Source organism: Salvelinus sp. IW2-2015, linkage group LG18, assembly GCF_002910315.2.
Source record: "Salvelinus sp. IW2-2015 linkage group LG18, ASM291031v2, whole genome shotgun sequence".
Classification (NCBI taxonomy): Eukaryota; Metazoa; Chordata; class Actinopteri; order Salmoniformes; family Salmonidae; genus Salvelinus; species Salvelinus sp. IW2-2015.
In genome coordinates this window covers 12,111,445-12,125,382 of record NC_036858.1, presented here as the reverse complement: position 1 = coordinate 12,125,382, position 13,938 = coordinate 12,111,445, and the positions used below count along the sequence as shown (strand labels likewise).

Below are 13,938 nucleotides of genomic sequence, written 5' to 3'. Positions count from 1 at the left end.
CCGTTGATCTCTGACTGTTGAACTCCAGAGCAGACTACCGTGGCGCCAGTTGAGAAACCCAAAAGAGGGGGAGGAGACTAAGCAGGCTTCTGTAGAGCAAGTGAGGATCACCCCGTTGAGTCTCTGACTGTTGAACTCCAGGAGCAGACTACCGTGGCGCAGTGAGAAACACAAAAGAGGGGGAAAGACTAAGCAAGCTTCTGTAGAGCAAGTTGAGTCTGAGGATCACCCTGTTGGGTCTCTGACTGTTGAAGCCCAGGAGCAGACTGTGGCTCCAGTTGAGAAACCACAAGAGGGGAAGAAAGACTAAGCAAGCTTCTGTAGAGCAAGTTGAGGATCACCCGTTGGTCTCTGACTGTTTGAACTCCAGGAGCAGGCTACCTTGGCTTCGGTTGAGGAACCTAAAAGAGTGGGAAGAAGGACTAAACAGGAACCTGAGTGTGTCGTCCCGCCAGTATCCACAGAGACTCAGGAGGAAACATCTGCTCCCCCTACAGAGAAACCTAAAAGAGGAGGAAGAAGAGCAAAGCAGCAGAAGGTTCCTGAAGTGGTGGAAGTTGAGAACATGGTAGTGCAGGAGGTCCACCTTCCTGCACAAACTGAGGTTGATGCTAAACCAGAGCGTGAAGATGCTGAAGAACTGCTGGAAGCTCCGGTTGTCAAACCAGGATGGAGAAGGAAGGCAAAAGCCGTTGTGAAGGATGAAGTGCCTGCCAAGCGAGCACGCAGAGGAGCAGCTGATTCCACAAAGGTGCCCACTGTTGCAGAAGCAACTGTGGAAGTTCCAACCGAGCCTGTCAAGCGAGGTAGAAGGGCAGCTAAATCCAAAGTCTCTGCAGATGAAACCACCATTGCAGCCGAGAGCACTCCATTGGAGGCTGAGGTAACAGACACGGAGGTAATGACCGCTGTGGTTAAAAAGGGAAGAGGAAAAGCCCCTAAAAAGGGAAATGCTGTTTCTGAAACGACCTCTGACCAGGCAAATTCTATTGAAGGCATGGAAACCGTTGACGAAGCCTCAAAATCTGTGAATTGGAAACCTGATTTGGAAGTTACGCACAAGGTCACCCCTCTTCCTAAACAGAAGACATCCAGACGGAATGATAGTGTTCCTGTTACTAAGGTTGAAGAACAGCAGGTTGTGAAGACAGTGCGAGGAAGAAGAGCAAGATCTTATGTCGAGGTCAAAGAGGAGACCGTACAATCAACACCCTCAAAAAGGGCACGCCATAGCACCATAGAGACCTCTGCTGCAGAAGCCACGGTCCCCATTTCAAAGCCATTAAACGAAAGAAATGCAGCAAGAAATATGAAAACTGAAGTGGCAAATCTCTCTGATAAAGCTGTTCCAAAGGAGCCTGTCAAGAAAACAAGACGAGCAGCAAAGTCTACTGCAGCAGCTCCCGTTGAGGCCACTAGCACTACTCCTGCTGTCCCGGAGGAAGTGCCAGAGACCATCCCCGAAGCCACAGTTGTGGCTGCTACTAAAGGAAGAGGTAAAGCGACAAGGGGAAAAGCTGTATCTCAGGAAATTGACATTGAGCAAGGTACTGAGTCGGAGCAGCCGTGTAAGCCCCGCAGAGGGAGAGCAGCAAGAAAATAGAGCTTAGGCATTCATAGATTTTTGTTTGTTTTAATGCTTTGATATAGAAATGTGCGAATGCTCAACTTATTTTTTTGTACTTGTCTGGTGTAATAGTTACTTAGTGCTTTAAAATCTGAATAATATTGTTGGTCTTAATTGTGTTTAGTTTTGCTACATTCTCTGAATATTTTTTTACAATCCTTTTAAAATGTATGGAGTTATATTCAGGCTGAAAATAGTTTGGGGGAAATGGTTCATATTAAAAATCAAATTAAGTTGTCAGAATTTCTTATGCTGTAGCATTATTGATAAGGCATGATTAACTCTCAAATTGAGTAGGTTCTGGTACTGTACATTTTTATATTTGTCTTTGATTTAACTCCAACACATACAATACCACATGCATGAAGGTTATCCCCACACATTATTCATTCAAATTATTGAGGATACATTCACAAAGGATTAAAGTATTTCCATTGTGGTTGTCTTGGCCAAAATGACATGGCTGTTAAAAGAATAACAATGCTTTGTTTGACACAACACAAATAAAGCAAGGAGGCAGGTCTTGTATAAAGCGGTTTCCAGAACCTGTGAAGAGAACAAATGGTGCATAGTTCCCTATCTCTGCCCCAGACCCTCTGAGGAAACGAGTGGTCATCTTTACTGTCAAAATGTAGCCTTGTGTGTAAGCTTTAAACATTTGCGATCTGCATAAAGCACGTGTCAAACTCATTCCACGAAGTGCTGAGTGTCTGCAGGTTTTTTATCCTCACTTGTACTTGATTGATGAATTGAGGTCACAGATTAGTTAGGAACTCCYTTCGTCTAGTTAGGTCTTAATTGAAAGCAAAAACCAGCAGACATTGAATGAGTTTGACACCCCTCCCATAAAGTAATTGTCAGTTGTCTAGGAGTAAAAAAAAAAGGGGGGGGGATTTGTTAAAAACGTTCACATACTGTGCAGAAAAATGCAATGTGGTTTAGACTACTTCTGATTGCATCTAGAAATAAAGATGAGATGCAGTTTTCAGCTGGCAAGTATGTTGACCCTGCCAGATATTGTATTCCTCTTATAATTGCTAGTATGTGCAAACAAGCTGTGTAGGAAATGTTCCATGTTTATTTTAGCTGCATTATAAACATACAATAATTATGATCATTGACCATCTAATACCGAAGCTGTGTTTGAATACTCTTTAACCTGCACTAACTGTATATGTGACAGAAATTGAGTATGTGGTATGCTGATTGGTCATAGTATTGTAACGACCCTGGGTTTATAAGCGCGGAAATCGACTCTGCCGCACGAGCATGCTTTTGCGGCACAGTCGATAGCGCGCCGGGCTGAGGGTTCGAGACCTGCTCCCTGTCTGTTTCATTACAATATAGATATAGTTAGTATACCAAAAGTTCCCGGATGTCGCACTAAATTCGCCAAAATACAAAGTATACAGGCAGTGGACAGTATTTCCGTGCTTTTAGGGCCCATAATGCAATTTCTTAAGAAAATGGCTGTGGCTTCACAACGTTTTCAGATTTGAAGAAAATGGCAGAAAATATAGCGAGAGCGGATACAAATTCATTGCTTTAACTAGTTATGGCAAATGTTAACATGTTGAGCAATGTAATAAAGTCATTACTTTTAAAATAAGTTACATTACACGTTATGTTGGCTGACAATTGATTAGATATGCTATCCTTTAAGAAAATTAATTTTAAATAAGTTACATTACACGTTATGTTGGCTGACAATTGATTAGATATGCTATCCTTTAAGAAACATTATGTACCGGTATGTTGCTAACATTAGCTACCTACTAATACATTGAACTTGCCAGGCATTATATTAACTATATGCTATTTAAAAAAACTATGCAACGTGTATTGACTTGATTATTCCGATTTCAGAGTGCAGAATAACGCTCAACACTTATTGAATATGGCCGGTGTCAGTATTGACAGTAAACATAGGCGCAAAAAAAAGCGTATTTAAATTGTTGCCAGCAGCACAGTTACAGTCACCAACGCTCTGGATAACATGAAACAGCCTAACCAACTCTGCTAGAGCGAGTAATCTGACATTCTGAGCGAACTCTGGCACTCCAGATTGAATTTACGAACACACCCGAAATCGTAAAATTTGTCAATAGGTTGCATAGCAACAGTATCAACTTCCTGTACAGGTGAAGCCCAAGTACCTTTGTTAACAGTATACTAAAATTAACTAATAGTGTGTAGTATACACTACCGGTCAAAAGTTTTAGAACACCTACTCATTCAAGGGGTTTTATTTTTTACTATTTTCTACGTTGTATAATAATAGTGAAGACGTCAAAACTATGAAATAACACAAGGAATCATGTAGTAACCAAAAAAGTGTTAAATCAAAATATATTTTACATTTGAGATTCTTCAAATAGCCACCCTTTGCCTTGATGACAGCTTTGCACACTTGCCATTCTCTCAACCACCTTTGAGGTAGTCACCTGGAATGCATTTCAATTAACTGGTGTGCCTTCTTAAACGTTTATTTGTGGAATTTCTAGCCTTAATGCGTTTGAGACAATCAGTTGKGKKGKGRSRTGGGGGGGGGGGGGGGGTATACAGATGATAGCCCTACTTGTCCAAAGTCCAACTCCATATTATGGCAAGAACAGCTCAAATAAGCAAAGAGAAACAACAGTCCATCGTTACTTCAAGGTCAGTCAATACGGAAAACGATCAAGCACTATGATGAAACTGGTTCTCATTAGGACCGACACAGGAATGGAAGACCCAGAGTTACCTCTGCAGCAGAGGATAAGTTCATTAGAGKTACCAGCCTCAGAAATTGCAGCCCAAATAAATGCTTCAGAGTTCAAGTAACAGACACATCTCAACATCATCTGTTTAGAGGAGACTGTGAATCAGGCCTTCATGGACGAATTGCTGTAAATAAACCACTACTAAAGGACACCAATAATAAGAAGAGACTTGCTTGGGCCAAGAAACACACACAATTGACATTAGACCGGTGGAAATCTGTCCTTTGGTCTGGAGTCCAAATTGGCGATTTTTGGTTCCAACCTCTATTGCTTTGTGAGACGCAGTGTAGGTGAACGGATGATCTCCGCATCTGTATTTCCCACTGCAAAGCATGGAAGAGGTGTTATGGTGTGGTGGTGCTTTGCTGGTGACACTGTCTTTGATAAATTCAAGGCACACTTACCCAGCGTGGCTACCACAGCATTCTGCAGTGATACGCCATCCCATCTTGTTTGGGCTTACTGGGACTATCATTTGTTTTTCAACAGAACAATGACCCAACACACCTCCAGGCTGTGTAAGGGATAGTTTACCAAGAAGGAGAGTGATGGAGTGCTGCATCAGATGACCTGGCCTCCACAATCCCCCGACCATAACCAAATTGAGATGGTTTGGGATGAGTCGGAGCGCAGAGTGAAGGAAAAGAAGCCAACAAGTGCTCAGCATATGTGGGAACTCCTTCAAGACTGTTGGAAAAGCATTCCAGGTGAGGCTGGTTGATAGAATGGCATGAGTGTGCAAAGCTGTCATCAAGGCAAAGGGTGGCTTTTTGAAGAATTTCAAATATAAAATATTTTTTGATTTGTTTAACACTTTTTTGGTTACTACATGATTTAATGTGTTATTTCATAGTTTCGATGTTTTCACTATTATTCTACAATGTAGAAAAAGAAAGAAAAACCCTTGAATGAGTAGGTGTTCTAAAACTTTTGACCGGTAGTGTATACTCATTAAGTATGTAGTTGGTATGGGTATTCGAGCACAGCTCGAGTATGAAATATCGCAGAAAGACATTCTCAGACCCACCCATCCAGCGATAAAGGGGATGCAGTTTATAGCAGATACTCTGTGCAACAAGTTTTACATGCCAGGTCTGTCTTAGGTTATTGACATATTTAGATTTTAATTTGTAAAGCAAGCCAGAATGCAATATTATGTCCATTTCAAATTATGAAATTCATATTTCTAGCGGAACTAGTAATTGAGGTTTGCACATTTACCCGGATGCGATAGCGGATGGACTAAGGAGAAGAACGCACGGTGAACGACGGAGGGAGATTTGAGAAGAGAGAAGAAAAAAAAAATTAACTTTGCTGAATTGTTTATTTGGTTTCTTGCAAAATGGAAGAGTTGGACAAAGACATACGATCCACTGCGAGAGGTTTTCATTGCATCCTATGCAATGTGAATGTACCCAATAGTAAGTGAATGTCGTAGTTTTGCTATTTGGTTGCAGTTAGCTAGCTATCGGCTAACCACAACCCAACCAGCTATATGGCTAACTTACTTTATAAGATAGCTAACGTCAGCTATCTTAGCAGGATAACTGTTAGCTAGCTAGTTCATTGCCCTGTCGGCTGTAAACTAATCAGCCAATCGTACAGGTGGCTAGGACAGTAACGTTAGCTAGCTAACCTTTTTGAATTTCTATGATATTTTATCAATTTCAGTTAACAGAAGTAGATACCTACAGTAAATGCTTAGCTAGATATATCAATTCATGACAATTGATATGCACGCTGGCTTAGTTTTACACATGTCTGCTGGATAATCTAACGTTATGTATATCAGTTTTGTGACCAATTTTCTTTACTGACTGGAAAACACTGAATCTACAGAGGCCAGTCTGGATGCCCATGTGAAAGGGCGAAAGCATGTGAAGCTGAGCACTGTSCGGGCGACTCGGAAGGCGCAGGTGGAGAACAGTGTGTTTGTCAGTGGGATCAAACCGGATACAGCTCAAGCTGACCTTGTAGACTACTTCCAAAGGTTTGGACCAGTGTCAGAAGTCATCATGGACAAAGACAAGGTGAGCTCTAAGTAGTTGGAGTGCTGATCTAGGATCGGGGCCATTGTCAATATAATCTTGCTGCCATCTTTTCGATTTCTGATATTCTCTCAATTATCGAGACAGGTGGGTCTCTCCGGACTCAAGCGTCGCTTTGAATGACATTGGCTTTTCTCGATCGATGAGAAAATATCAGAAATTGAGAAGATGGCGGCATATACATTGTCAGATTACTTCATGGCACCAAACTTCATTTAACGGAGCGTTTGCTAAATTCCAAAGTTCCACCTGCAACTAGCCATGGGAGTTTAGAAAACACTGGTGCCTTCCAAGCTGAATTAAGGAAGTATCTGCAAGTAAAGGTTGGTTGAAAAATAATGCCTGATGGATTTGAACATCCCAAACCATAATTATTAAAGGAAAACTTTCATTAGTCCATTGTTGATATAGGTCCAAAATGTTTTGCATGTCATCAATCAAGTTTTCAAGATATGTAACTTTCAAAATAAAGAAATCTGGCAGATTTCTGTATTTTGAAAGTTAGACATCTTAAATTTGATTGCTGACATGCAAAACATTTAATGGTAGGATAATCCATTGCGTTATAAAGGTGTTTTCCATAGCTAGCTGGAGAGGAATATTCTTTGCAGTATTCTTATGGACCCCCAGCCCTAACAGTTGGTTGACACAAGCCTCGGACATACCCCTTGTCATAAGTCTATAATCCATTGTGTTCCGTCCACAGGGTGTGTACGCTATTGTGGAATTTAGTGAGAATGACAGTCTGCAGGCCACGCTGTCCCGGTTAGAGCACGACATGAACGGTCTGAAGCTGCGGGTGAAACCCAGGGAGAACAAGGAGTTCAAACTGATCCCTAAAAAGAGGCAGGATTCCAAGAACCTGCAGCAGATACTGGAGCGGCTCACCAAAGAGCTGTGCCAGACTGCTTCGGTAAGTGTTCTTTGGTTTAGTGTCCCTCCTCATTTCATGTTCCATGACTCTTTCTGTCTGATATGCGCTATTAATGTAGGGAATGATAAAAAGGGTAAGTATCGAAGTGCTGATGGATATGTGTTGTTGAAGTGGTCCTCTGTCTCCAGGTGAATGAACAGATGCAGAGGGTGGTGGAGCGATTCCAGTTGGGGGAGAATGAGAAAAAGGCTAGAGAGTTACTAGTGCAACTGCTCCAGGAGGTGTTTACAGAGTTCTTTCCAGGTAGGCCAACTTTCATTGAGCCCAATCATGTAGCTTGAAGTACAAATTGCCCCTAACCACAGATCAAGGATCAGATTACCTCCAGTCATAGTCTTAACCACAAGGGGGATGAAAAATAGCTGACCCCGTGTCAGTGATTAGGTGCAGAAATTATGGCCTTTGATGTTTGTGTGTGGTCTTGGTACAGATAGTCAGATCCTGGCCTTCGGTTCCTCCGTCAACACATTTGACATCCACTCCTGTGACTTGGATCTGTTCCTGGACCTGGACAACACCAAGGTGTTCCAAGCTCGGGCCAAGAATTCTTCTGAACAGGTGTGGTGGTGTCAACTTTTATATCGTCCCCCAGCGTCTCAATGTCTTTTAAATTCCCATGCTATCTCCAGCACTACTCTTCCTCTGATGTCCTCCAGACAGGGGAAGGCCCATCGGATGACACCCGCTCTGAGGATTCCATCCTGTCTGACATCGACCTCTCCACCGCCTCGCCGGCCGAAGTGCTAGAGCTGGTGGTGGCCATCTTGAGAAAGTGCGTCCCTGGGGTGCACAACGTCATGCCGGTCAGCGGCGCTCGCCTACCTGTGGTTAAGTTCATCCACAAGGAGCTCAACCTCCAGGGGGACGTGACCATCAATAACAGGTCAGCCTATACAATGCTACTGTCATAAATAAATAGAACGAGTAATTTAATGCATCTCTTCTGCTGCTGTACTGTGTATGGCCCAGAACCAAACTGACCACTACCCCTTTGTCCTAGAAACCTAATAATGATCAGAAAAGTCCCAGACAGCAACTCTTAGTATTTCGGGTATGAAGATAAGCATGACGGGCCACAATGGGTCCCCCCCACCAGCCAACCTTCCTAATCTCACTTCCTCCACCCCTCAGACTGGCGGTGAGGAACACCCGTTTCCTGCAGCTGTGCTCAGGGCTGGACTCCAGGCTGCGCCCTCTGGTCTACACCGTCCGCTACTGGGCTAAACAGAAGCAGCTGGCTGGTGAGTGCTCTTCACAGCTCCCCTGTATGAGAGACTAACATAATTTTAGAGCAAACACCATTTTGAACAGTGTTCAGTAGGGGTCAGCAGAACCTTGCTTGTGAACTTTCAGTCACCTTTTTTTTTTGGCTACAGACGATATGGTGTTATGCCTCTTTGTGCTACATGCTTGTCATAACTGTTTTGTCTCTCTGGTGTTTCTCCTGTAGGTAACCCCAGCGGTGCTGGACCCTTGCTGAATAACTACGCTCTGACACTGCTGGTGATCTTTTATCTGCAGAAGTGTGACCCTCCTGTTCTCCCCACATTGGACCAGCTGAAGGACATGGCCTGTATGTACTACTTCCTGTCTGCACCGCTTTAAAGCTCAACACAAATGGCACATGCATGCCTTAACACGTATCTCATCTCAAGACATTTCTAATCTGAACAAAAATCTAAACACGACATACAACATGTGTGGTGACTATGCAAGGCCATGGAAGAACCGGGACAGTTACAGCTTCCAGGAATTGTGTACAGATCCTTTAGACGCGGGGCCGTGCATTATCATGCTGAAACATGAGGTGATGGCGGCGGATGAATGGCACGACAATGGGCGTCAGGATCTCGTCACGGTATCTCTGCGCATTCGAATTGCCATCGATAAAATGCAATTGTGTTCGTTGTCCGTAGCTTATGCCTGCCCATACCATAACCCCATCGCCACCATGGGGCACTCTGCTCACAACATTGACATCAGCAAACCGCTTGCCCACACTACTCCATACACGTGGTCTGCAGTTGTGAGGCCAGTTGGAAGTACTGCCAAATCCTTGAAAACGACTTTGGATGCAGCTTATGGTAGAGAAATTAACATTCAATTCTCTGGCAACAACTCTGGTGGATGTTCCTGCGGGTAGCGTTCCAATTGCACACTCCCTCCAAACATTTGAGAGAAATAAGCTTTTTGTGAATTTTGAATATTTCCGGGATCTTTTATTTCAGCCCATGAATCATGGGACCAACACTACATGTTGTGTTTATGTTTGTTCAACGTAATTAGCGCGTACATTACTATTATGACTAGTATCTGTTTAGTCCATATAGTGCCCTATATTAACCCACACAGTCCCCTATATGGCAGAAAATAGGTTTAACCTGAGGATGGCTATAGTATTATAACTAGTGAATTCAGTTATTATTTATGTTTTTTCTCTTTTTTTTCTCATTATTCTTCTCTTCCTCTAAGGTGAGGAGGAAGAGTGCGTGATCGAAGGCTGGAACTGCACCTTCCCCAGTCAGCCCATTGCTGTGCCCCCCAGCAAGAACACCCAGGATCTGTGTAGGTTACACCAAAAATTGCATGAAAAATACATCCAACCATGCAGGGGAAAAAAGCATGGGCAGCGTTCAATTATTTATATATATATACACTGCTCAAAAAAAGAAAGGGAACACTTAAACAACACAATGTAACTCCAAGTCAATCACACTTCTGTGAAATCAAACTGTCCACTTAGGAAGCAACACTGATTGACAATAAATTTCACATGCAGTTGTGCAAATGGAATAGACAAAAGGTGGAAATTATAGGCAATTAGCAAGACACCCCCAATAAAGGAGTGATTCTGCAGGTGGTGACCACAGACCCACTAATCTCAGTTCCTATGCTTCCTGGCTGATGTTTTGGCCACTTTTGAATGCTGGCGGTGCTTTCACTCTAGTGGTAGCATGAGACGGAGTCTACAACCCACACAAGTGGCTCAGGTAGTGCAGCTCATCCAGGATGGCACATCAATGCGAGCTGTAGCAAGAAGGTTTGCTGTGTCTGTCAGCGTAGTGTCCAGAGCATGGAGGCGCTACCAGGAGACAGGCCAGTACATCAGGAGACGTGGAGGAGGCCGTAGGAGGGCAACAACCCAGCAGCAGGACCGCTACCTCCGCCTTTGTGCAAGGAGTAGCACTGCAGAGCCCTGCAAAATGACCTCCAGCAAAATGACCTCCAGCAGGCCACAAATGTGCATGTGTCAGCATATGGTCTCACAGGGGCTCTGAGGATCTCATCTCGGTACCTAATGGCAGTCAGGCTACCTCTGGCGAGCACATGGCGGGCTGTGCGGCCCCACAAAGAAATGCCACACCATGACTGACCACCGCCAAACCGGTCATGCTGGAGGATGTTGCAGGCAGCAGAACGTTCTCCACGGCGTCTCCCGACTCTGTCACGTGCTCAGTGTGAACCTGCTTTCATCTGTGAAGAGCACAGGGCGCCAGTGGCGAATTTGCCAATCTTGGTGTTCTCTGGCAAATGCCAAACGTCCTGCACGGTGTTGGGCTGTAAGCACAACCCCCACCTGTGGACGTCGGGCCCTCATACCACCCTCATGGAGTCTTTTTCTGACCGTTTGAGCAGACACATGCACATTTGTGGCCTGCTGGAGGTCATTTTGCAGGGATCTGGCAGTGCTACTCCTTGCACAAAGGCGGAGGTAGCGGTCCTGCTTCTGGGTTGTTGCCCTCCTACGGCCTCCTCCACGTCTCCTGATGTACGGCCTGTCTCCTGGTAGCGCCTCCATCTCTGGACACTACGCTGACAGACACAGCAAACCTTCTTGCCACAGCTCGCATTGATGTGCCATCCTGGATGAGCTGCACTACCTGAGCCACTTGTGGGTTGTAGACTCCGTCTCATGCTACCACTGGAGTGAGAGCACCGCCAGCATTCAAAGTGACCAAAACATCAGCCAGGAAGCATAGGAACTGAGAAGTGGTCTGTGGTCACCACCTGCAGAATCACTCCTTTATTGGGGGTGTCTTGCTAATTGCCTATAATTTCCACCTTTTGTCTATTCCATTTGCACAACAGCATGTGAAATTTGATTGTCAATCAGTGTTGCTTCCTAAGTGGACAGTTTGATTTCACAGAAGTGTGATTGACTTGGAGTTACATTGTGTTGTTTAAGTGTTCCCTTTATTTTTTTGAGCAGTGTATATATATCCCTTTAGCAGACACTTATCCAAAGCAACTTAGTCAGTCATGCGTGCATACATGGGTGATCCCTGGAATCAAACCCTCTATCATGGCGTTGCAAGCGCTATGCTCTACCAACTGAGCTACAGAAGACGTTAGAATATCAATAGTAGAATTGAAGGTACCATTTTCCCATTGATTTATTTTAGATTGAATAATGGCTTGTTTTATTTTAGATTGAATTTTGTTTGTTTTTTCTCTGTAGGTGCCCTGCTGTCAGGCTTCTTCTCCTTCTATGCCCAGTTCGACTTTGCCAGCTCTGTCATCTCCATCAGGGAGGGCTGCTCTCTCCCTGTCACCAGCTTTCTTAGCCGAGACAAGGTAAAGGGGGAAGGGGAGGCCATGGGGCAGGAGAGGTCCTCAGGCCCTAAGCTGGGCCCCCTCAATGTGCTGGACCCCTTCGAGCTGCACCACAATGTGGCGGGCAACCTGACTGAGCGCAGCCAGAGGAGCTTTCAAAGGGAGTGCCAGGAGGCAGAGAAGTACTGCCGCAGCCTGCAGTACATGCGCAAGTCTACCAAAGGTAAGGTGTGGGGCCTGGTGCGCCTTTTCACCCCCCGGGACGAGGGCCCTCACCACCACAAGGGGGCTGAGGGGGCAGAGCGGGAACTAGCCATCAGCATCCCCTTCAAGGCAGCGTCGCTCCCCGAGGTGGTCCGCAGCCAGCTGCACTCAGCCGGGGACGGCTTCCGCTTGCTCTGGTTCCAGAGGGTGTGCTCTGCTGTAGAGGGGGTGATTCAGGGAGTCCTTAAGTGCAGCCTAACTAACACCGGCACGGGGGAAAGCCCTGGAGCTGACGGAATGGATACTGCATCACCGATTGGCAAATCGACAAACGACCACGGTGAGAACGCCAGCCGCCTTGCCTCCAGTGACTGCAGCCCCCAGAGCAAGGCCACCCCAGGAGCCAAGAGACCCCTGCTGTCCTCTGAGAGCAGCGACTCCTCCGTGTCCCCGCAGGGCAAGAGGCCCAGGTTGGACAGTTACAGCGGGTCCCAGCCCGGTTCTCCACACTGGACCTACGTCCAGAGGCACAGGGTGTGGGCGGGCCGGCGGAAGGTAAGGAGGGAGCTGCTTAAAGGGGGGATGGACATGGACTCCAGGCCAGAGGGCAGCAGTGTSGAGCTGGAGACCCAGGTGACCAAGCACATTGTGGACAAGGAGCCAGAGGACAAGGAGCCGCTGGAGTTCCAGGTTCAGGCCCAGGTGGTGGGCGGCACAGAGAGCACCAAGGCCGTGATCAAGTTCCGACCCTCTGCCGATGGCGCCGGACTGTTCCAGGACTTCTTTCACTTCCTGGAGATGTTCCTGCCCAAGATGGCCGACACACTGATGGGGAAGACTGGGTAGATGACGCCGGACTGTTTTGTAAAAGGGTTGTGTGGGTTCTGATAATCATCACGTTTTGTTTTTTCTTCTGAATAGTGGAAGAGTGGTTGAAACTGGTCATTTTACACTATTTTCATATGGGAGATTTTTTGTTGTTGATAAAACTAAAGGAGTTGTCTCTTTTTGAAAACGGATCTGACCAAGATGGCTCTGAAGTGTTATGAAAGAGCTTGAGTAATGGCTTTGATAAAGCCATGAAAAAGATTGTGAAAATTGATTGTGTGCTGTCATGCCATTAAGTTAGGTATGTTTTATTTGTTTTAGATTAGGGTTGGCAAGTGCCCTGCAGCAATGCACTCCTTTGTATTGTTTCAGTGATTTGTTTGTTTATCTTGTTTTATAGAGGGGGGGGTGGTGGTTTGAAGGAAATTAAAGGCTATTGACAGTTGGAATTAAATGGAAAAACATCTTTATCAAGCGATGGGACAACAATCTTTTCTTTTTTTTCACATGCCGACTTTTGCGCTTTGTCTTGGCGCCGTTGTGCCACAGAATCTATCCAATGTTTAACTATTGGACAAGCTCCCATGTCCATAAATCACAATGGTAGGCTGTCCACCTAAGGTCTCCCGGGGAACTTGCCTGTTTATGATGTTACACAGGTCAGAATTACATGGTGCGTGCATCATTGACGCTCTGTCCACCATTGAAACAGCCTGGCAGACACATGTCTATGCCAGGGGAAGTGTGTTTACTGGAAGACTGGTCCAGATAGGTCTCTGCTCATACGACTGAGACCAACAACTGCAATTGCTCAGGGAGATAAGCTGCTTTATTACCTAGGCTATCTGCCGCCATAGTTGGCAGTGGATAGGCGTAGTGCTGGGCGGTATGGCCAAAATATCATATCACTGTACTTACATTTTTTTGTGACGGTATTTTATGTTTTTAAATTATATCAGTTCATCGGTTGCAACACTCACT

General features: G+C 45.2%; 2 protein-coding genes across 2 annotated transcripts; both read left to right on the top strand.

Annotated features, from left to right (window-relative positions):
• The first annotated feature begins 94 nt into the window (after positions 1–94).
• On the top strand, positions 95–1,870 carry LOC139029131 (mediator of DNA damage checkpoint protein 1-like). Its single transcript, XM_070448295.1, has 2 exons — positions 95–127; positions 357–1,870. Coding segments are annotated over exons 1-2 (1,248 nt in total). The 5' UTR covers positions 95–126; the 3' UTR covers positions 1,604–1,870.
• A 3,742-nt stretch (positions 1,871–5,612) lies between these two features.
• tut1 (terminal uridylyl transferase 1, U6 snRNA-specific) lies at positions 5,613–13,432 on the top strand. Its single transcript, XM_024008189.2, has 10 exons — positions 5,613–5,810; positions 6,229–6,419; positions 7,144–7,350; positions 7,500–7,614; positions 7,802–7,929; positions 8,028–8,254; positions 8,503–8,612; positions 8,822–8,944; positions 9,844–9,936; positions 11,831–13,432. Exons 1-10 carry the CDS (start codon positions 5,732–5,734, stop codon positions 12,973–12,975), a joined length of 2,418 nt encoding a protein of 805 aa, XP_023863957.1. The 5' UTR covers positions 5,613–5,731; the 3' UTR covers positions 12,976–13,432.
• The last annotated feature ends 506 nt before the right edge of the window (positions 13,433–13,938 follow it).